The 24,134-nt window shown below is 49.0% G+C and overlaps 4 protein-coding genes and 1 non-coding gene across 5 annotated transcripts; 2 read left to right on the forward strand and 3 right to left on the reverse strand.

Moving 5' to 3' along the window:
• Positions 1-625: 625 nt before the first annotated feature.
• On the reverse strand, positions 626-746 carry tRNA-Gln(TTG). Its single transcript has one exon. It is a non-coding gene; the product is annotated as a tRNA-Gln (tRNA).
• Positions 747-926: 180 nt separating this feature from the next.
• UHO2_03040 (uncharacterized protein) lies at positions 927-1,449 on the forward strand (the record flags this gene model as incomplete). The annotated part of the gene is made up of 4 exons (XM_041557956.1): positions 927-968; positions 1,050-1,103; positions 1,195-1,309; positions 1,409-1,449. The coding sequence occupies 4 exons, from the start codon at positions 927-929 to the stop codon at positions 1,447-1,449; spliced, it is 252 nt and encodes an 83-aa protein (XP_041413890.1).
• A 406-nt stretch (positions 1,450-1,855) lies between these two features.
• Positions 1,856-3,541, forward strand: UHO2_03041 (uncharacterized protein; the record flags this gene model as incomplete). The annotated part of the gene is made up of 1 exon (XM_041557957.1): positions 1,856-3,541. The coding sequence occupies one exon, from the start codon at positions 1,856-1,858 to the stop codon at positions 3,539-3,541; it is 1,686 nt and encodes a 561-aa protein (XP_041413891.1).
• An 8,310-nt stretch (positions 3,542-11,851) lies between these two features.
• On the reverse strand, positions 11,852-14,005 carry UHO2_03042 (uncharacterized protein; the record flags this gene model as incomplete). Its single annotated transcript, XM_041557958.1, has 1 exon — positions 11,852-14,005. One exon carries the CDS (start codon positions 14,003-14,005, stop codon positions 11,852-11,854), a length of 2,154 nt encoding a protein of 717 aa, XP_041413892.1.
• Positions 14,006-20,174: 6,169 nt separating this feature from the next.
• On the reverse strand, positions 20,175-21,149 carry UHO2_03043 (uncharacterized protein; the record flags this gene model as incomplete). The annotated part of the gene is made up of 2 exons (XM_041557959.1): positions 20,175-20,395; positions 20,444-21,149. 2 exons carry the CDS (start codon positions 21,147-21,149, stop codon positions 20,175-20,177), a joined length of 927 nt encoding a protein of 308 aa, XP_041413893.1.
• Between the last annotated feature and the right edge of the window lie 2,985 nt (positions 21,150-24,134).

Genomic DNA, 24,134 nt, shown 5'->3' on the forward strand with positions numbered 1-24,134 from the left:
ACGTTGTTCAGCCGACACACTTCTTATTTCTTACTTCTCACATAGACACAACCTGACCTCTGCAAGCTGTCACACGCTCGGGACAGCATCCTGAGACTCCCCCGGCTCATATGACCTTTCCGTCGGCCGGCACCAAGCCAAGCCAGAGGCCAAACGCACTCTTCATGCTTAATTACACACGGCCCGTTTGGCTACATAAAGTTGGCTATGTGGAGCGGGCTGTTCGGCGTGCAATATGATGTGGACGCGCGGGCACGTGTTCTGCAGCAGTAGAAAAGTGGCATCCCCTCTGGACTCAATCGCACGAAATAAAACCGAGAAAGTATAAACCTAACACGAACAAGCTAATCGTATGCCTGGCTTTTGGTGGAGATGATGATAGCGTCTCCGCTCCGCTCTTCACAAAGCGGACTATTTTCGATTGCTGAGTCGAACCGAGACGCTCACGCCTTCATGACTGATCACGTGATGCAGAAAGGCGGTTCAAGTTTCTCTACGACATCACTTTCTTCTCGCCTCTCTCTCTCTCTCTCTCTCTCTCTCTCTCTCTCTCTCATAAGTCACATCCCATTCTTGAGCTTATACATTGTCTTTGATGGCGCTGACAATGAAACGGGAAAAAGCCGGGTCATGCTGGGATTCGAACCCAGGTAGCCAGAACCTTTGAATGTGTCCCTTGGATATGCAGAAGAGTGCTCAAGGGGGTGTCAAAATCTGGAATGCTTTTACCACTACATCACACGACCTCAGCTGGACAAGATGGTGGAGAGAGCGTGTGTCAAGAGGTGAGAGAAATAATTCTCCGCGGATCACGTTTGAGAGAATCGGCTTCCGGAAGCCGAGGTAAGGTGGAGCAAAGAAGAGCTTGGTTCACCTTTACAGGCCACTTGCTTCACTACAGCTATCGACGGGCAGCTGAAGATGCTATGAGCAGAAACGATAGCAAGAAGGAAGAGCTGCAGCATCAGGTACGTTCCCATGCCAGTATTGAAGCCCTTTGGATGCAGGAATATCGCTCACACGTGCTTTCATGCTCCTTTTGTGAACAGCTCCAGACACTAAACGTGCTCGAGGCCGAGCTCAAGTCGCTCAAGCCAGATGCCGTGAGTTAGTTGCATAAGCAAAGTACCAGCAGATATCAAGTCTGAAATGACTGACCCTTACGCCTGCCGATTCTACCTACTGCTTCCACAGAAGGTCTACAACGCGATCCCTACCTCGCTCAAAGCGCCTTTGATCTCTCATGCTCACGGTCAGAAGGCACTCTTTCCCAACCTGGACGCAAATTCGGCGCTCAAAGATGTACAGAGTGAGTTCATCAGGGTCGATAATGGCATTCGGAACAGTGACATGTCGAACTGACGCTAACGAATGCTCTGCCCGATTTCTTCGACATCCTTTACAGAACAACGAAAGGTGCTATTAGCCAACCTACAGCAATTTGAATGAAAGACATCTTCTCGCCCACGTCTCAAGATTAGGACCAAGACATGCCTTGTGTCGATGAGGCGGTTTGAGTCGCTGATGGCGCCATCGAGGGACACTTGAAGTCGATGCAGAAAAGGATCTCGCAATTTCGTGTGCCTTTTCTGAGCCTCAATTTCCAACACAATTATCCAGATCGAGCTCAACGCAGTAGAGATGCGGAGATGCATTCCTGCATTCAGCTGGGCTTTGTGACGTTGCTGACGGCAGAGCGAGTCTGGCCTTCTACTTTCTGAGAGCCGATTCCATGTTGACACGTCGTCTTCATTGCAACACTTTGCTCAGCACCACAACATTCGTTTTCACTGTCTCTACGACCCCTTTGAACACTGCACAGCCGACTCGTTTGGCTTGTCACAGTCTATCACGAATGTATCGGCAGCTCCCGAGCCTCGGCTTGGCTTCCCGCCCGGCTCTTCCGAAGCAATTTGGCTCAAGTCGGTCTCTCTCGATTGTCACATCATTACCGCGCCCTGTGGCTTTAGCCAAGCGTGTGACTACTGCCCAGCCCACGCCTCATTCCCACGCCTCATTCCACACACGCTCAAAACTCAGCCTCCAACCTTCCACATCGATAAAAGCCAAGGCTGCCACATCTACCACCACAACCTCATCAACATCGAGCAGCTACTCTGACGGTGGACCTGCTACACCTGGAGTAACGACGGATGCCAAATCACGATCTACATACATCACTTGGGCAAGTGGCATTACAAGCAAGTTCCACAACATCTGGCTTCGTGACCACTGTCGTTGTCCGCAATGCTACCACCCAACGACAAAGCAGCGTCTGCTAAACACGTTCGAAATCGCACCTGATACTCAGCCTGTATCAGTAGAGGCGACGACGGAAGGATTGCTAGTTTACTGGCCTTTGCTGCCATCTGAACGTAGCGATACACGCTCGACTCCATCTCCGCCTGTCGAGGCCTCGCCAGACGCAGCCAATGCAAACGCAGCCGCACCATCACCTGGACCATCACACCCCTCTTTGTACCCATGGCGATGGCTTATGCGCAACTCCTACTCTCCGGTCCTTTCCGATCCCGTCACTGCTTCGAACGACGATACAGGTCTCAAAGCGATCGAAAAGGTGCTTTGGGGCAAAGGCATCGGCTCAGCACCACCTACAGTCAAATTCGACCAAGTCATGCAGAGTGAAGAAGGTGTATTGAAATGGGTCACAAAGATCGCACAGTACGGCTTTGCATTCGTATCTGGCGTTCCACCAACACCGACCGACACAGAAGCGCTCATTCGACGCATCGCTTTCATCCGAGAAACGCACTACGGCGCATTCTGGGACTTCACCTCTGACCTTGCACACGGAGATACAGCATACACAGATCTCGCACTTCAAGCTCACACAGACACGACCTACTTTACCGATCCCGCTGGTCTACAGATGTTCCATCTTCTAAGTCACACGGCTAGCAAAACAGCATCTGCCAAAGGTAGCAGCTCCAACTCCTCCTCTTCCTCCAACAATCCATCTTCTTCCTCCTCATCTACTTCTTCCAGTACAGCTTCAAAAGGCCCAAGCGGAGGCGAATCCCTCCTAGTGGACGGCTTCCTCGCAGCCGCAGTCCTAAAAGACGTCCATCCAGAAGCCTACGAAACCCTCTCCCGCGTTCGCATCCGAACCCATTCCGCCGGTGACGAAAACACAATGATCCGTCCTCTCCTCGACGGAGGCTATCCCATCCTCCAACACGATGAAGCAACCGGAGAACTGGTTTCGGTGCGGTACAACAACGATGATCGCTCAGTCCTCCGCGTTGAAGCTGATGAAGTAGAACCTTTTTACGACGCTTTACGTAAATGGAACGAAATCTTGACCAACCCAGAAGGAGAGTATTGGGTGCAGTTGAAACCAGGGATCGCGTTGATCTTTGACAATCATAGAGTACTGCATGGTAGATCAGCATTTGTTGGGAATAGGAGATTGTGTGGAGCGTATGTGAATCATGATGATTATAGGTCAAGGTTGGCGGTGTTGAGGGCACAGTTTGCGGAAAATAGATCGACTAGAGGTGTTTGGGATGATGGTCTGTAAAGCCCAGCTTCGACACAACTGGGGAAGAGAACATCGCTTTGTAATCTATACTTCGCAGCGACTTGAAATGCAACCCACATCTCTGCAAATCTGTACTCTTTGACCACCATTATCTGTGTGCCTGACTGTGTCACTCCACCTTTCCTAAACCTGAACCGAAGGCGCATTTCCGATGTTCCTTCCACTCTGCCGCCACTTTGCCTTGTTCTTCCACCATCATCTGTCCAAGCCTCCTATGTGAGACTGGTGCGACTTGCGAGACATATGCCATCCTGCTCCGGCCTTGATTGACACGCATCAATTCCCTATACACAGTGAAAACCAGACGGTCGGTCGCTATGACATTCACCCCAAAGATGATATCCAGCTGAGTCGGAAGATCAGACACCAACAAAGCAAAGAGTAATGGAACGTAATCAATTTTGGGATATATCCAACAACAAGAACAAATGATACAATACAAAGAGAGAACGATAACTGTTGAAGTACGTATGTCAATTATCGTTGATCACAAGTATCAATTGTGATGGTGAGCATCAACTAAGTACAGGATGATTCAAATGTATATATACATCCTCCAGCATTCTATGTATGCGTCTATGATACAAGAGTGGTGAGACTGAAACATAATGGGGAAACTATGTCGGATGTCTGATAGCTGGTATGCCAATGCCTATCGCAACAGTCGATCCGGGTAATATAATGCATATCCAAATGAGCGAAGTTGGCGAACGTGTGAGATCAAACTATGGCTCACATGCTTTCACTATAACAAAAGAAGGTACAGTCGCGTTCAAAATTGCCCGGAATCTAATTAATTTGATATGGTGTTCTCAGGTCCTTTTCATGATGATGACCAGTACTCTTTGTTCTCTTTGACAACACCCACTTTGTGTGGTATGGTTGCAAAGCTTGGATAGCCTGCTATCAGAATATGTGGGAAAAAAAGGGTGGTCCCACCAAAGAATATGCTGTAATTTAGGTTGGCACTCTTTGAAGCCCCTCCTCCTCCTCAATTAATTCTGTACCTTGTGTAACTTATTGCTTTGCACAGAATTGAGCTAATAGACCATGCTCAAAGCTTCATATAATTGTAGTATGATATAAACAAAGATGTTTTGGGGTGTTTTGATGAGCTTAGGACATCATATGGCAATACTGCTGTCAACATGGCAAGGAGGGCAAAAAATCGATATGGGGAGGACTAAATACACCACCACTCACCTATTACAGGTCAAAGAGCTGCTCCAAGCAGGTTTCTCAACAAGGGAGATAGCAACTAAACTGTCTATCAACAAATCCAGCATTGCTGAACTGGCAAAATGGGTACCAGAGAGTGAATATGTGAAAAGGACCCCTGGGAGGCCCCTCCTCCTCTCCTCGTGCCAACAGGCATTACTCACCAGAGGAATTAGCAAGAATTCTTATACTTTGGCTACTGAAGCTTCAGCCTACTGGCTACAACACTATCAACTTTGTTTGTCCAGACAAACCATTACATGGTTAACCTTCATATTGATATTGATTGTGCCAAGTGTCATGGGCCTGGATGCTCAAGAAGCAGGAGGGTCACGGGTTCATATGGAAGGAGCACAGGTATTGAAGATCTAGTCGATACCAGGAGAGAGCATGGTCGTAGTGCAGTCTCCATGGAGACCATGGACTCCTATGGACTCACATGCAAAGGAGGACACAAGTCACATGTGAGGAGGGCCAGGCACAGCCACGAGGAGGACCAAGCTCAAGGAGCAGGCACAGCCACGAAGAGGACCAAGCTCAGATGGTTACCACTCAGGGGCTTGAGAGACAAGAGTCAAAGGAACTGTCACCGGTCAAAGGAGAAGGAGCAGTGTATAGGACACTAGCAGGCAGGTCCTGAGGAAGAGGAGCAGTGTCGAAGGAGTCGACACCAGGTCATGAGGAAGAGGAGCAGTGTTGAAGGAGTCGACACCAGGTCATGAGGAGGAGGAGCAGTGTCAAAGGAGTTGACACCACTCAAGAGGCACAGGGGTGCCAAGCAGGAGAGGCCCCTGAGCAGTACTCGATGAAGAAGGTACTCTCTGGAGAGAGAGCAGGAGCAGCATCGCTGGCAATGCTGTGAAGAGGTATATAACCATGCTTTCTCATCATCATAGGTCGAGTGGATCCTCATCCACTCTACTCACCATACAACTAGTCAATACTTTAGAAACATAAGTACTCATTAGTTACAGTCAGCATAGCAGCAATCTATCAAGGTTGCTCCTCATCTTAGTGTGTGTGTTGTATCACCACTACCTGACATCCATAGGCGCCCCATAGCAGGTTAGCAGTCCGGATATAGATAGAACCGAAGGCAGTAGTCCACTGTGGTCCGGGGATCACTTCAAGCATCAAAGTCAACACACTGGACACTCGTGTTGACGCCACCAACCTTATCACCAACACCATCAACCTCATCATCATCAACACTCACACCAGACCTTGGTGTCATCATAACCTATGCATTGATATTGATCATGCCGAGCTACCCCTGAATGGAGTGTCCACAGAGGTCAGCCGAAACCTACAATAGTATATACAACAAACGCCACCTGCTGTCACTGTGCAACTTGATAGTCACTGATACTGAGACAATAGCTGTCACACAGTTTGATAGTCACCGAGTATCTCGACAGACCGACCTGGGTTTCAGGCGCGAGACCCCTGACACACTGCTCCTCCTCCTTGCTATCCTGCTGCTTGTTTGGCACCCCTGTGCCTCCTGAGTGGTGTCGACTCCTTTGACACTGCTCCTCCTCCTCAGAACCTGGTGTCAACTCCTTCGACACTGCTCCTCTTCCTCAGGACCTGCTTGCCGGTGTCCTATACACTGCTCCTTCTCCTTTGACCGGTGACAGTTCCCTTGACTCTTGTCTCTCGAGCCCCTGAGTGGTAACCATCTGAGCTTGGTCCTCTTCATGGCTGTGCCTGCTCCTTGAGCTTGGTCCTCCTCGTGGCTGTGCCTGGCCCTCCTCGCATATGGCTCGGTCCTCCTTTGCATGTGAGTCCATAGGAGTCCATGGTCTCCATGGAGACTGCACTACGACCATGCTCTCTACTGGTATCAACTAGATCTTCGATACCTGTGCTCCTTCTGTATGAACCAGTGACCCTCCTGCTTCTTGAGCATCCAGGCCCATGACAGCTTGGGTGTCTGAGACAGATCCATTCTAGTGGCTGGGCTTGCACAATTTGAGATTGTAGATGTGCTGGGCAGCTCAGATGTCTGAGACAGATTCGCTAAACCTTCTCCAATGGTAAGGTCCATCTCCAAGAGGTACAGATCGACATATCTGGTGTTGTGGCAATGACTGGTGGACAGGCAACAATTAGTGGACATGATTCAGTTGAGGCTGGAGAGAGAGGTTGTGAGGTGGTGGCTAAACAAAAAGAGACTTCTACTCTGTGTGGAAAGGGACAAGGAGAGGAGTCAAGTGAAAGGGTTTTGCACAGACAAAAGGGTTCATGCAAAGAAAGCTGCACAGGAAACATGGAGGTATTTGTGCAAGTAAATCATGTGCAGCATCACATGCAACATCATGTGAGTGAAGACTCAGGTCCAATTCTGAAAACTCTGCCACAACTGTCCAGCTGAAGCAGTGTTTTCAAAAATTAGAGTGTTTTCCAAAATGGCAGAGCTTACATAAGAAATGAATATTCAACACAAGTGAAAACTCAAAAAAAAACATGAGTTTCCAAAAAAAAACAAAAAACAAAACTGAAACCCCCTAATGCTGGCAAAAGGGCCTCAAGGAGATGCAGATGCTGCCAACAATTGGTGAGCACCTTCAAGTCCTTCATAGGGCTCTGTAACTTATGCTTTGTTGCTGTTACAGGCTAGGAAGCGGTTGATAATAGCATAGCAATCCCAGAAGGAGCAGGTCAAATGACAGGATGCAACAATTGTGGCATCAAGCCATTGTGCACACAGTGGTGGGAAAAAGCTAAATCACTGTGCCCCTGCTGCAAAATAATCAAGCCTTGTCATCACTAGGGCACAAATTACTGCTTCAGATGCTTTACACCAAATACTGGCAAGAAGGTGAAAAATGTCAAGAGGACCATGCAAAGACTGTCCTAATACAGTGGCGAATGGCAGACATAAGCAAGTTCTGATAAGGAACAAGACAGGTGACAAGAGGGATAGCAAGGAGCAGCCACAGAAAAGGCAATGTCTTGGCTCAATCACAAACTGGATCACAGACATTGAGCTTGATGACAAACTGGATCACAGACATTGAGCTTGATGGACAGGATAACAAAGGTTGCATGCCTGTAACCCGAAATCTGCTGAATAAGCTTGTGTCATGGGCCTGAATGCTCAAGAAGCAGGAGGGTCACTGGTTCATATGGAAGGAGCACAGGTATCGGAGATCTAGTCGATACCAGTAGAGAGCATGGTCATAGTGCAGTCTCCATGGAGACCATGGACTCCTACGGACTCACATGCAAAGGAGGACTGGGCCCATATGCGAGGAGGACCAGGCACAGCCATGAAGAGGACCAAGCTCAAGGAGCAGGCACAGCCACAAGGAGGACCAAGCTCAAAGAAGCATACAGATGGTTACCACTCAGGGGCTTGAGAGACAAGAGCCAAAGAAACCATCACCAGTCAAAGGAGAAGGAGCAGTGTATAGGAAACCAGCAAGCAGGTCCTGAGGAGGAGGAGCAGTGTCGAAGGAGTCAACACAGCTCAAGAGGCACAGGGGTGCCAAGCAAGCAGGATAGCAAGGAGGAGGACAGGAGTGGTGCTAGAGTGGCCCCCTGTACAGTACTCGATGAAGAAGGTACTCTCTGGAGAGAGAGAGCAGGAGCAGTGTTGCTGGCGATGCTGTGAAGAGGTATATAACCATGCTTTCTCATCATCATAGGTCGAGTGGATCTGCATCCACTCTACTCATCATACAACTAGTCAATACTTTAGAAACATAAGTACTCATTAGTTACAGTCAGCATAGCAGCAATCTATCAAGGTTGCTCCTCATCATAGTGTGTGTGTTGTATCACCACTACCTGACGTCCAAAGGTGCCCATAGCAGGTTAGCAGTCTGGATCAAGATAGAACCGAAGGCAGTAGTCCACTGCGGTCCGGGGATCACTCCAAGCATCAGTCAACACACTGGACACTCGTGTTGATGCCACCAACCTTATCACCAACACCATCAACCTCATTATCATCAACACTCACCAACCTTATCACCAACACCATCAATCTCATCATCACCAACACTCACACCAGACCTTGGTGTCATCATAACCTATGTATTGATATTGATCGTGCTGAGCTACCCCTGAATGGAGTGTCCACAGAGGTCAGCCAAAACCTATGATAGTATATACAATGAACACCACCCACTGTCATCACACAACTTGATAGTTGCTGAGCAACTAGCTCATCGAGATCGATACCAAGACAATAGCTGTCACACAGTTTGATAGTCACTGAGTATCTCGACAGACCGACCTGGGTTTCAGGCGCGAGACCCCTGACAGCTTGTTCCAGCGAATATCAGCGAGATGGGTCGAGTGAGCTCCGTCTGGCAAATCTCAGTGAGATACAGTTGAAGAAACTACAGCATTTCCAGGGAACCAAGTGTCAGATCGGAGCATTGAATACTGGGAAGCTGGAGCGACACAAAATGCAAGTAAAGACGAGATGGACGCGAAGCTCAAGAAAGCACATGCAGCTTATGCTCGAGGCTTGACAATAGAGCACACAGCAGGTATGTGGGTATGACAACTGGTTATGAAGTGTTGACAAGACAATGATCTTGAAGGCAACCCACCTGATGGTGGTACAAGGTGTGACTTGAGGAATAAACATGCTACTGTTAAGGTATATATACACTGTGTTTCGTAGCATCTCGCATCTTAAAAATTACAAGCTTTTTTACTTAGATCAGTTAAAGATGCGTCGGCATCCCAACGGGGTTCACAGAATAATACGGAGTCTGTGGAACACGAGTGTCAGGGGTCTCGCGCCTGAAACCCAGGTCGGTCTGTCGAGATACTCGGTGACTATCAAACTGTGCAACAGCTATTGTCTCGGTATCGGTGACTATCAAGTTGCACAGTGACAGCAGGTGGCGTTCGTTGTATATACTATCATAGGTTTTGGCTGACCTCTGTGGACACTCTGTTCAGGGGTAGCTCAGCACGATCAATATCAATGCTTCAGTTATGATGACACCAAGGTCTGGCATTAGTGTTGATGATGATGAGGTTGATGATGTTGGTGATAAGGTTGGTGGTGTCAACACAAGTGTCCAGTGTGTTGACTTGATGCTTGAAGTGACCCCTGGACCGCAGTGGACTACTGCCTTCGGTTCTATCTATATCTGGACTGCTAACCTGCTATGGGCACCTTCGGATGTCAGGTAGTGGTGATACAACACACACACTACGATGAGGAGCAACCTTGATAGATTGCTGCTATGCTGACTGAAACTAATGTATACTTATGCTGAAGTGATAACTAGTTATATGGTGAGTAGAGTGGATGAGGATCCACTTGACCTATGATGATGAGAAAGCATGGTTATATACCTCTTCACAGCATCACCAGCGATGCTGCTCCTGCTCTCTCTCCAGAGAGTACCTTCTTCATCGAGTACTGCTCAGGGGCCTCTCCTGCTTGGCACCCCTGTGCCTCTTGAGTGGTGTCGACTCCTTTGACACTGCTCCTCCTCCTCATGACCTGGTGTCGACTCCTTCGACACTGCTCCTCCTCCTCATGACCTGGTGTCGACTCCTTCGACACTGCTCCTTCTCCTTTGACCAGTGACAGTTCCTTTGACTCTTGTCTCTCGAGCCCCTGAGTGGAAACCATCTGAGCTTGGTCCTCTTTGTGGCTGTGCCTGCTCCTTGAGCTTGGTCCTCCTCGTGGCTGTGCCTGGCCCTCCTCACATGTGGCTCATGTCCTCCTTTGCATGTGAGTCCATAGGAGTCCATGGTCTCCATGGAGACTGTACTACGACCATGCTCTCTACTGGTATCGACTAGATCTTCGATACCTGTGCTCCTTCCATATGAACCAGTGACCCTCCTGCTTCTTGAGCATCCAGGCCTATGACAACGAGCTAGTTCTCGATTAAGAGGAGATGTGCATGAGTGGCAACACATGTGGGATGCACATACATTGTCATAGTGACACACAGGAAATCACAACTCAGGGGCAACAATAAGAGGTGACTCATCATGGATTGATGAACTTTGGAGGTGATCATCAGGTATATATATGTAACCATATACATAGTAGCATACAGTTTGAAATTTTAAGACTTTTACATGAAAAACTATACACTCATGTTAGGTGCTTGTCAGTAGCCCAACTTAGTGTACAGGACTTGTATATCTTCAACCAGATCACCCGACTGTGAGAGTGCCTGACTGTGGCCTCTGGACCAGCGCATCTAAATTTAACTGATACACTGGGAGACTGACTTCTGGCGGGTTTCGGCTGACTATCACGAACAGGCCCGACGGTTGGTGGGACGGCGACGAGGGCGCGATCAAGAGGCAGAGGAGACGAGAGTTGATTGAGAGAGTTGATTGAGAGAGTGACTTATGATCTCTTTTGTGTTGGGACCCACCTTGCATTCCCCCTCCCATATGTTTTCCTTTGCTACCGGCAACGGTGAAAAGCCTGCTACGGCCATCCCTCCTATCCCATCAGGCCGTTTTGGCTCCGGATGCATCAGTAACCCCTCCTTGCAGTGTGATCAATGAGATCCATTGGATGTGCTCCACCTGACCGATTTTGCTGAAATCGACCGGAAGCTCATGTCCCCACCCATCTCGCACTTTCTGCGCAATGCGTCTCCACATGTGCCCAGGGTCTGCGCAGACTCTGTGACGAGCAGAGCACACAATAGGCGCAACAAAAGGAAACAGACACGGAAGACGCCACCAGAGGGCAAGGCGGCACTAAAAAAGAAAGCGTTGGATCCAAAGCAGCACAGACTTACCCAGTGGTTCAAGTAGCCTCAGAGTATGCTTCTAGGGAAGGGAGTAGAGGAGATTTGGAAGGAAACGGGCTGCTCATACCTCCCCAGACGGACCTTAGTTCTTTCCTCTGCCCTTACTCTTTTATAACATGTATATAGTTCCGCACTTGTTCCGGAATAAAAGAGACTGAAGACTGAAAACCTACAGACAAGAGACGAGAAATCCTAAACCAAAAAAATAAAATAAAAGTAAAAGTAAACGAATGTGTCCGCGCACGTTGCGAGCTCGAGCTTGAGCCTGACCCCAAACAGTGATGACGATTAGGAAGAGGGGCGGGGACATTTAGCAAGCAGCGGCGGTAGCAGTAGCTGTTGGAGCAGACCTTTTCCTCAACGCTGTCAACTCGTGTCTTAATCGTCTATTCGCGTTATGCAACTTCTGCATCTCGATCAACCAACTTCCACAGTAGAAACCAGTCAATTCGCTAAATACCGTATTGGCAGCATCACCAGCCGTCATAATCGGCAGACTCGTACCATTAGCCTGCATCGCGGAGCCCGACAAGGACCCGGAACCTTCTTGGGACCCTTGCTGTTCGCGATCCGACATTTTCCTCTTCGCTAGGGTTGGTGGTTGCGCAGCACTTCCCTGCTCGGCAAGGGCGCTGACAGCTTGCTGTTGAACGTGAACGAAAGAAACAGCATTGGATCGACCGTTGGATGTCCATGGGTAGACGGTGAGTCTGACGGGTTTCTTCTGAGCCGAGTTGGGTGCTTCATAGTGGTCTTGTACCGAGATGCATCGGCCAGAGCGCAAAGCGTCGAGTAGATCGGAAGAGCTAGTGACCATAGGCAAATCGCGCACATGACGACCAAGGAGGTTGATGTCTTCGATACCGAGGATCTGCTGAATGGGACCCGTTGCACCGAGGAAGATACCGTTGTGCGAGATCTTCAACCATGCCGACAACTCTGATGTCAAAAAGTCCTGTCGAACATCGTTCCACGGAAGCATGGGTACAGAGTGAGGACGACCAGAGCACACAACCACCTTGCGGTGCTTGGGAGGGTCAACGGAAACACGTCCGGTAATGGCGATGAGACTGAAGGTACCATCCTTGCAAGCCATGCGCATAATCAGATCGACACGACGGTTGACCTTGACTGCGGTGGTGTTCTCGGCATCCGAGCCTTCATCGTCACCATTGGGTAAAGTGATGGCTTCCTTGAGCTCGCGCGAGAAAGGACCGATGTCAGCTGGGTGACTAAAGTCGACGAGAGGACGGCCAATGATCTCTTCCGGGTGGAAGCCTAAGATGCGCTGCACCGAAGGCGACATGTACAGCACAGTGCCCTTGAGCGAAAGCACAAAGACAAGGTCATGCGAATTGTTGACGATGGCGTCACTCCAACAAATGGCATCGTCAGCAACTGCGGACAGACTCGCGCACTGAGACAAAGGCGTATCGGTGGTGCTGCTGATGGAGCCACGGTGTGGTCGGCGCTGCCTCTGAAGAGGAGTGTTGGGCATCTCTGGTGATGAGCCAAGAGGTGGCAAGATCGGATCGGGGGCCGAGTTCTGACGAAGACGACCATTTACTTCCGGTTGAGCAGTAGGAGTGATGTGACTGTCATTAACAGCGGCATGGGCTCCGGTGGAAGAGCGGTTCATGTAGTTCAAACGACGTCGCTGCTGAATGGTGAGACCCTTGATTTGAGCGTTGAGCGAGGCGTCGGGGCGGCCGACAGATTCGACATTGAGGACGGATCGGCTCAAGCTGGTGGCCATGGATCGTGGGCCTGGGTGACCAGCGTTGAGGATGGTGCTGGTCTTTACGAGGTCAGCAAGATGATGAGCGTGGTCGGAAGCGATGTTGCTGTGATAGCCATCGAGAGTATTGTTGGCAACACAAGGCGAAGGTCGGGACATGAGGCTGGCGGGGCTCAAGTGCGGTGTAGAGCCAATCACCTTTTGGTCGTTGAACTCGAGCATGTCGTCGAAAGGCACGCTGCTGGGAGGGATGGTGCTGAGAGGGTGAACCATATCGCACTGGATGCTCTGAGCATCCGAGGCAGTGTAAGAGCCATCGTTGGAAAGGCTAGGTGGCATGGCATCCGAGAGTGAGCAATACATGCTCGAGAGAGTCGAGGTAGGAGTGGGCACGTTGGGTGCGTAGTCAGAGGGGAGCGACCAGCTATTCGAGGGCTTGCTTAGGTCAGCTTGATCGTGGTAGAAGCCAGCTAGATCAGGCGAGACGCCCATGACTGTGGAAGGCGAGAGGCCAAAGAAGGGGGCGCTGGCGCTGAGAGAACGCTGATCATGACCTGGCCAAGCGCCAGCAAAGTTGTTATTTGATTGGATCGCGGCGTTGATGGCGCCGTCGCGTGTATGAGGGTTGGCCGAGTCGGCGAGAAAGTTGTTAAGCATATTTTCGGTGTCAAGGTCAAGGGTGCTGACGTCGGCCCAATTGGTCTGCATGGTTGGAGTGGCTGACATGTTGGGAGTTAGAGTCAGAGTCGGTTGACGAGGATGAAGTTTTGACCACTTGGATGAGGATGGATGGTTTCGAATCAAGTAATCGAATTCTACGTTGGGTGAGAAACGAGTGTATATGGATCGATTACGATAGAGTCGGAGCAGAGCCGGATAGAGCAGAAATCGTCGGTTGCAGGATGGTGCAAGGAGGCAGGAATAGCTCAAGGCGGCTGTTGGCCTGAATAGAGGCGGTTGACCGGGAAGAATGAAGTTGTTAGCACAGGATGTTGATGACGGGAAGAAGGCTAAGATGTAGCCCCGGAAGAAACAGTATTGTTGTTGACTGTGTTGCGAGAAGTGTTTGAGTGGCAAATGAAGGAAAAGGACAACAAGCAGCAAGCACTAGAGCAAGTGTGCCGCGTGAACTGTGTTCTAGTGCTGTCGCCAAATCACACTTGATTTGGGTGGCGGAGAGGGAAAAACGGCGAAGCAACAGAGACAGAGGAGGCTAATGCTGAGGCTGAGCAATTCAGGGTTCAACGCTCTCATTGTCCTGTTCCCCTCCTGTATTGGCAGGCTTGTGAGAAGAGAGGAATGTCCAAATTTTTACAATACTGGTACTTCATGCAGCGGAACAGCCCGGCCACAGCCCGGCCAAAGCCAAAGTGTGGGAATCTTCTCACGACACAGAAAGCGTGCGGTCCCATGTAACTTGGCAACAAGATTGTGGATATTTGCCACACCCCCTTGGTTTGCCCACTTTCCCACTTGCCCACTTGCCCACTTGCCCACTTGCCCACTTGCCCACTTGCCCACTTGCCCACTTGCCCGCTTCATTTTCTTTCTTCACTTCACCGCCCCTTGATATGGAAGCGCAAAACTTCTTTCCACGCTACAGTGTCAAGCCATGGCTTGTTTGGCGCGCGCACATGTTAATTCTGTACCTGCACCCACGTAGCTGCAAACCAAAGCAGCCTCTTCTTTCTTGCAGCCTTAAGGTTAATTATCTAACTATCTTACTTCTTCTTCTGCAGTCATGACTGATAACGCTAGGATGGGAGCCATTGACGACCTCCGCTCAGCTCAAAATTCGCTTGTCTTCTTGGCTTTGCTTCTTCCTACTGTACATACATGTAAGCGGGTGGGCAAGGGTATTTGTGAAACACTTTGTGTAACTAACTGTAGATGCGAGCTGTGTCAGCCGAACAAGAGAGAAGTTTCTCACTCTCTGTTTTGTTGCATGCCGAATATCACGTTTTTACGGCTTCGCACAGATATTGAGTCGCCACAATATGTTCTCCGAGCGCCATTCTGCTCCTTTCGGCTGCCCCGACAACCCTGTGTTGTAGCTGTGAAATCACATGTCCTCTTTTCTTCACTCTAACATCTCCGCCAACCTCGCTCCCACCGCCGTCGTCACTCATCACCACCCACCAACGCTACTCATCACCCACGACAACACCCCTTTGCTCCTATCACGATGGCACGCAATCCTACGTGTCACTTCATTCTGCACATACACACAATGACTATCGACAGAGACATATATATATATATATATATATCTGGCATTGCTTTGTACTTAGTCGCTTCCTAATGATAACGATTGCTATCTGCTTTGCCGCTCCCCGCTTGCGTGTTCCTCAAGAATAGCGTGAGCCCCAAGCTATTACACAGTCGCGCCAGTGTCAGTACACACCTGACTCTTGCAGCGGCTGCTGACAACCGCAGCGCCAAGCTCCTCCCTTCTTCTGCGTTTTGAATTCCCGCTCTTATCTGAATATTGAGACCTACTTTCCTTTGCTTGTCGTCTCCCGTGGTGTTGTGTGCGCTTCCAGATTCTGTGGGGTTTCTTTTCTCTTTCCACCTTCTTTCGTGGCTGCTTGACCTGATTGCTGCGTAACATAGTTGATCTACCTTGATGGCTTATTTAGCATTCTTCGGAAAAGCCGTCGGGGGCCAAGCCTCTACGTCAAACGGTAGAGAGTTTGTGTGTCGGGGGAACCTTCCGGACAGCAATCCAATACTAGCCCCTGAGACTGGTTACCTGCTGCTTTCGGAAGGATGCCGACGGATCTCAAACAGTTGAAGCTATGCTAACACCGTTGTGTCTGAGCTACGTTCTAGCTTCTCTTACACAAGTGTATCGTAAAGGCAATGCTTGGGATTTCTATGAACTACTACTACAGGATTGCATGTATATATACCTTCGTCCTGTCTATTGTCACAGGGCCAGCGCAGAGATCATAAGCAGACATGCTGTGCAGCTGCCGAAATGAGCTCAGCACACAGGAAGTGGGACTGGTCAAGAACCAGGGGCTCTGACCAATCTCATTGAGAATGGTTGGACAGCGAGCTGGGGTGAAACCTCATCAAGAATGGTTGAGACAATGGGGCCTGGGAAGTTTTACTGAGACTGGCCCAAGATGAAGCAGATCAATTGGTCCCACAATGAGATGAAGACACTCCATCAAGACCATAGGGCCAGCCACTGGGAACACAGGATGAGAGAACTTGCCACCTGATGAGGTGGGAGGAAACCCCTGAGCACAATGAAGTCAGTGTAGGAGGATTGCTGCCTCAGCAAGAGGAGTAGGAGCAGGAAGGACAGGAAGGTAGTAGAAGCCAGATAGACAAGGGTGGATGGAGAGGCCACACCCCTGCAAGGAGGGAAGCCATGGTGAAGTCAACACCATGGCACAAAAATATATATACACCCCTCCATCATAGTGAATGAGTGGATCCAGCATCCACACTATTCTTAACTAAACTATACTCTACAGTAACATATACTTAGTTGTTCTGTCACATAGTGCAATCACAGGCCATTGCTACTAATCTGAGCAGGTGTGTTGTATCACCCCTCACTGATGTCATCTGTAGGCAGTAGTTACTGCAGTCCAGATAACTATCTCATCAAAGGCAGTACTCACACTGCAGTCCAGGCTTCCCTCACTGATTTACCATCTGATCATCAACACCTTGAACACTTGTGTCGAGTTGATGGTTATCAGCACATATACTAAGTGTTCTGCAACAAGCAGGAGCTGACTGTGCCATGTTACCACTGAACCAAGTGTTCACAGTGGTTAGCCAAAACTTGTTGAACAAACAACCCTTCAAGCAGTCTCAGTGAAAGTGGCTGACAGGTGCATACTCAAGAGTGCTCACTGAAACTGGTTGAAATCAATCAAGCCAGTAGATTTCGGGTTCCAGGCACACGACTGCTGACATCTATGTGATCATCTATCATTCTCCTCTGAGTTGTGTTTATCATGTGGTGCCTCGGCGTTTTCCTTTCGTGAGTGTCTCCTAATTGGTCGCCACACAATTTGCTATGCATGCCGGAAATCGGCCTGTCGGTCACTCGGCCTTCCTGCATATTGGTTATTCCGGTGTTTCTTCAACTCAAATGCTCTGTTTTAAGCTTCGCCACAGCAAACGAAAGCTCACACGCGCACATGAGGGTAAACTTAGTTGAAGTTATGCCGGGATATCCAATATGCAAGAGAGCCGAATTGCTGATAGACCAAGGGACATGCATGGATGCCTGACATGTGGCAACCAATCAGAAAATGTACAAGGAGAAAATGCCAAGACACAAGGATGACAACACCAAAGCAATGCATGGTGCACTCAATTAGTGGGCAAAGATAGGACCTCTCAAGGATGGGGTGAAAGGTATATATATGAATGATACTGTAGTCATAGTTCATAAAGAATCTCAAGCATTGCAGTTACCATACACCTGTGTGATAAGAGCTAGTAAGTAGCTCTACAAGGCAGTGTCGTGCAGCTTCAATCTTCAACTGATTAAGAGTCTGAAGCTCAAACCTCCCTAGCAACAACAACAACCAGCCATGGTTGACAAAACTGACTCCCAAGCTGGTGCCAACGAAGCTGCTAAGAGGTCTAGGAGAACAAAGAAGACCATAGTCATCCAACAGACCCAAGCTGAGAACACAGCCAATGATGACAATGAGATTGATGACAAACCTGATTATGAATCAGACAGCAATGACATTGGCAAACAATATAGCTTTCACACCCTAGCTAAGCTCCTCAAGCTGGTGCCAAAACTAACCACCCAGAATTACTACAGCTGGAGTGCTCATGTAATATCCTTTCTCCAATCTGTACTGCATGCCATGGAACACCTTGAAGGAGTATACAACCCAGACCATCCAAAATGGAGCTGCCCCTTTGATGATGCACTGACAAATGCTGTGCAAGGTACCATTGATACTATAGGAAAATATAATGTCAATTACCTCATGATCAACATCATCAGAGAATATTTAACCTTTGGCCAAGTCTGGAGTAAAATTAAAAACAGTTTGGGAGACAAAGCCACTAGGGCCTCCTGCTGGCTTGCTCTGATCACCCAATTGGGTGACACCAGGATGTTCCATGCCAATGCCCAGAAGTTAATCCAAGAGATCAGAACAATCCAAGCAGAAGGAAGCACCTTAGGAAGGCCTTTTGCAGACAACACCTGTAAGCGGTCGCGCGCCAGAGACTAGTTTTGGGTGTTATCCAATTGGTATAGGTGGGATTGATTGAGTAAGATCTACTCAGTATGTTTCAACTAAACATAACCAGATGACTTTGTACTGGTAGGTCTTGGCTGACTGCCTTGAACACTCCATTCAGAGGTTGTGAGGCATGTTCATTGTTTGTTGGAGAGTGAGTGATACACTCTCCTTACAGTATGAGTGTTTGCAGTACTGTTATTAATGCTCTTGGAGGTTGTCTGGACCATGATATGCTTATCACCTACAGAGGATGGAAGTTACTGGACTGCAGGTGTGAGACACCACCTACAATAACTGACTGGACTGCAGGTGTCAAGCAACACTGCCTACAGTAAGGGATGTCAGGGGTCTCGCGCCTGAAACCCAGGTCGGTCTGTCGAGATACTCGGTGACTATCAAACTGTGCAACAGCTATTGTCTCGGTATCGGTGTTGATGAGCTAGTTGCTTGGCAACTATCAAGTTGTGTGATGACAGTGGGTGGCATTCATTGTATATACTATCATATGTTTTGGCTGACCTCTGTGGACACTCCATTCAGGGGTAGCTCGGCATGATCAATATCAATGCATAGGTTATGTTGACACCAAGGTCTGGTGTGAGTGTTGATGATGATGAGGTTGATGGTGTTGGTGATAAGGTTGGTGAATGCCAATGATAATGAGGTTGATGGTGTTGGTGATAAGGTTGGTGAATGCCAATGATAATGAGGTTGATGGTGTTGGTGATAGGGTTGGTGGTGTCAACATGAGTGTCCAGTGTGTTGACTGATGCTGGAGGTGATCCCTGGACTGCAGTGGACTACTGCCTTTGGTTCTATCTTGATCCAGACTGCTAACCTGCTATGGGGCGCCTTCGGACATCAGGTAGTGGTGATACAACACACACACTATGATGAGGAGCAACCTTGATAGATTGCTGCTATGCTGACTAAAACTAATATATACTTATGCTGAAGTGATAACTAGTTATGATGTGTGTGTAGAGTGGATGAAGATCCACTCGACCTTTGGTGATGAGAAAGCATGGTTATATACCTCTTCACAGCCTCGCCAGTGACGCTGCTCCTGCTCTCTCTCCAGAGAGTACCTTCTTCATCGAGTACTGTTCAGGAGGCCTCTCCTGCTTGCTTGGCACCCCTATGCCTCTTGAGCTGTGTCGACTCCTTCAACACTGCTCCTCCTCCTCTGGACCTGGTGTTGACTCCTTCGACACTGCTCCTCCTCCTCAGGACCTGGTGTCGACTCCTTCGACTCTTGTCTCTCGAGCCCCTGAGTGGTAACCATCTGCATGCTCCTTGAGCTTGGTCCTCTTTGTGGCTGTGCTTGGCCCTCCTCACATATGGGCTCAGTCCTCCTTTGCATGTGGGTCTGTAGGAGTCCATGGTCTCCATGGAGGCTGCACTATGACCATGCTCTCTAATGGTATCAACTAGATCTTTGATACCTGTGCTCCTTCCATATGAACCAGTGGCCCTCCTGCTTCTTGAGCATCTAGGCCCATGACACTACCCCCCCTCTTAAGAGCCGAGCTCCGTCGAGGCATGCTCTGGTCTGGTTCATGCTGACTCCTCCTCCTCCTCCTCCTCCTCGACAACATCGCCAACATCACCCTTCCTCCTTCTTCTCAACATCATTCTCCTTCCTCCTCCTCTCTCTACTCCTCCTGTTCTCTCCTCCTCTCTCTACTTTGTCTACTCGCTCGTCCCCCCTCCGACACCTCATACTCCTGGATGAGGTCAGGACAGTTGAGGTTCTCTACTGGTTCCCATGAAGCAGCTTCTTCTGAGTACCCTCTCCACAACACTTTGTACTCTGTAGTCCCATTGTGTGAATGCTTGTCGATGAGTGCTTCGACTTCAAAAACGAGGTCCTCATCTGGGAGTGATGGTATGGTGGGCTGTTCAGCTCATTGAGGAAGAGAACTTGTTCTTGCTGGTTCGAGCATGGAGACATGGAACACATCATGCACCCTAAGATTTGCTGGTAATGTGATTCGATAAGCTCGGCATCCTACCCGTTCCTGGACTGGGTAGGGTCCTGCAAACCGGGTATCTAATTTGGGTGTGGGTCTCCTTGTCTTCCAGTTTTGGTGGTTGATATAGACCATATCACCCACCTTAAACTCGATGTCCTTGTGCTTCCTGTTATACTGGTCTACTGATCTACATTGTGCCTCTCTGATCTGCTCCTGGAGGTACTTGCAATGTTCCTTTCCATCCATGAGGTACTCGAAGCGACCTGGGTCATTGACTCCTAGTTGTTGAGGGATATCAGGATGAGCTTTGGGGTTCCATCCATAGCATGCAAAGAATGGTGAGACACCAATACTGTTGTGGACTGTGTTGTTGTATACAAAGGCTGCAGTGTCCAGCAGGTTGGCCCAGTCATTCTGCTCATAGTTGCAGTACATCCTTAGGTACTGCTCAATGACCTGATTGACCCTCTCTGTCTGACCATCAGTTTGAGGATGGTAAGCCATGCTAAGTGAGTGCTTCACACCCATTTGTTCTGCAAATGCCTTACATGCTCCTGATATGAACTGCCTGCCTTGGTCTGAGACCATGTGATCTGGGTAGCCAAAGAGTCTAACCATGTGTCCATATAGCAACACTGCAGTCTGTTTGGCCATGACTGTCTTATGGGTTGGAGCTAGTATGGCAAACTTGGTTAACCTGTCGACAATGACTAAGATAGAGTCATAGGTCTTGGAGTCATACTTCTTTGATGGTGGTAGTTGTCATGGGCCTGAATGCTCAGGTAGCAGGAGGGTCACTGGTTCATATGGAAGGAGCACAGGTAGAGATCTAGTCGATGCCAGTAGAGAGCATGGTCGTAGTGCAGTCTCCATGGAGACCATGGACTCCTACAGACTCACATGCAAAGGAGCACTGAGCCATATGCAAGGAAGGCCAGGCACAGCCATGAGGAGGACCAAGCTCAAGGAGCAGGCACAGCCATGAAGGGGACCAAGCTCAAGGAGCATGCAGATGGTTACCACTCAGGGGCTCGAGAGACAAGAGTCAAAGGAACTGTCACCGGTCAAAGGAGAAGGAGCAGTGTATAGGTAACCGGCAAGCAGGTTCTGAGGAGGAGGAGCAGTGTCAAAGGAGTCGACACCACTCAGGAGGTACAGGGGTGCCAAACAAGCAGGATAGCAAGGAGGAGGAGCAGTGTTGAAGGAGTCGACACAGCTCAAGAGGCACAAGGGTGCCAAGCAAGCAGGATAGCAAGGAGGAGGAGCAGTGTTGAAGGAGTCGATAGCTCAAGGAGGACAGGAGTGGTGCCAGAAGGGCCCCCTGTACAGTACTTGATGAAGAAGGTACTCTCTGGAGAGAGAGCAGGAGCAGCGTCGCTGGCGACGCTGAGAAGAGGTATATAACCATGCTTTCTCATCATCAAAGGTCAAGTGGATCCTCATCCACTCTACACAACCATCATAACTAGTTATCACTTCAGCATAAGTATATATTAGTTTCAGTCAGCATAGCAGCAATCTATCAAGGTTGCTCCTCATTGTAGTGTGTGTGTTGTATCACCACTACCTGATGTCCAAAGGTGCCCCATAGCAGGTTAGCAGTCCAGATCAAGATAGAACCAAAGGCAGTAGTCCACTGTGGTCCAGGGATCACCTCCAGCATCAGTCAACACACTGGACACTTGTGTTGATGCCACCAACCTCATCACCAACACCATCAACCTCATTATCATCGACATTCACCAACCTTACCACCAACACCATCAACCTCATCATCATCAACACTCACACCAGACCTTGGTGTCATCACAACCTATGCATTGATATTGATTGTGCCGAGCTACCCCTGAATGGAGTGTCCACAGAGGTCAGCCAAAACCTACAATAGTATATACAATGAATGCCACCTGCTGTCATTGCACAACTTGATAGTTGCTGAATGACTAGCTCATCGAGACCAATACTGAGACAATAGCTGTTGCACAGTTTGATAGTCACCGAGTATCTCGACAGACTGACCTGGGTTTCAGGCGCGAGACCCCTGACACCATGGAGGCCAGTGAGTGCACAACTGCCTCTGACCTTAACACACGAAGAAGACTTCAAGGACTTAGGATATTTGGAAGAAAATCTATTTGATGAAATGCACCACAAACCATTGAATGAATACATGGATGCCGAACCACCAACCGAAGCCGAAGAAAATGTAGAGGCAGAACCATCAAGGCAAACTACCACCTTTTTTGGGCTCAAAGCTGCGGACACCAGGCAGGAGAAGAACCTAGACCCAACCATTCGCGAAGCCTTATCCAGGCTGGATAGAGGGTTCTGGGAAGAAGTAATGTGGAAAGAGTTAGAAGGACTGGAGGCCATGGGCATGTGGGAAGTCACTGACCTCCTGCCAGGAAAGAACACTGTCAACACACATTGGGTACTGAAAATTAAAACAGATGCCAATCTGATACCCACCAAGTACAAGGCCAGACTTGTAGCAAGAGGGTTCACTCAGAAAGAAGGGCTCGACTACACAGAAATTTTCGCACTGGTGGCACCCATTCAATCGATCCAAGGAGTGTTAGTGATCAACACAATTCGAGACTGGGAAGTGGATTTGGTAGATGTCAAGCAGGTGTAAGCGGTCACGCGCCAGAGACTAGCTGAGGTTGATTGAGTAAGGACTACTCGATATGATTCGCCTAAATGTAACCAAGCATCATCGCCTAGTAAGTCTCGACTGACCACCTTGAACACTCCATTCAGAGGTTGCATGGCATGGACATTGTTTGTTGGTGAGTGAGTGATACACCCTCCCCTACAGTATGAGTGTTCATAGTACTGTTGATAATGCTCTTGGATGTCGTCTGGACTGTGATATGCCAATCGCCTACAGAGGATGTGAGTTACTGGACTGCTGGTGTGAAACACCACCTACAATAACTGACTGGACTGCTGGTGTCGAGCAACACTGCCTACAGCAAGGAACTGGACTGCTGGTGTTGAAAAACACTGCCTACAGTAATGAACTGGACTGCTGGTGTTGAAGAACACTGCCTACAGTAATGAACTGGACTGCTAGTGTGAAGAACACCACCTACAGTTGTTGACTAACAGTGATACAACACACATGTTGAGAGTCATTGCAAGAGCACTGCTATTGTGTTGATACATAACTGAGTAAGTATAGAGTAAGTAGTTGAGTTTCAGAGTGGATGCCCCTCCACTTGTATGCTATGGTAGAATGAGAGTATTTATATGTCTGGTTGGTGTTTTCCCTCGACACCTATCCTGCTCCTCTTGAGGGGCCTTTGTCCCCTGTTAGGCACTGCCTTGCCCTGCTGGCATCAACCCCTTTGATACTGCTCTCCTACCATTTGCTTGGTGTGAGGGTTATGCAACACTGCCCTCTTGCCTACATGATCTCCTTCTGTCTGATGTGTGATGCCCCCTTTCGGCATGGCCCCCCTTTTGACTTAATCTTGTGAATCCCCTTTTGAACCTCATGACCATACCCCCTGGTCATGTGGTCACGTCGGCTCAGTTCTGTCTCGACTTGTTCAGATTGGCCGACTAGTTGAAGCATGCTGATTCGACTGACTCCATCATCAGCACAGCTCTGAATACTTGCTCAGATTGGCCAAC

Source organism: Ustilago hordei (assembly GCF_900519145.1).
Source record: "Ustilago hordei strain Uho2 genome assembly, contig: UHO2_contig_05, whole genome shotgun sequence".
NCBI lineage: Eukaryota > Fungi > Basidiomycota > Ustilaginomycetes > Ustilaginales > Ustilaginaceae > Ustilago > Ustilago hordei.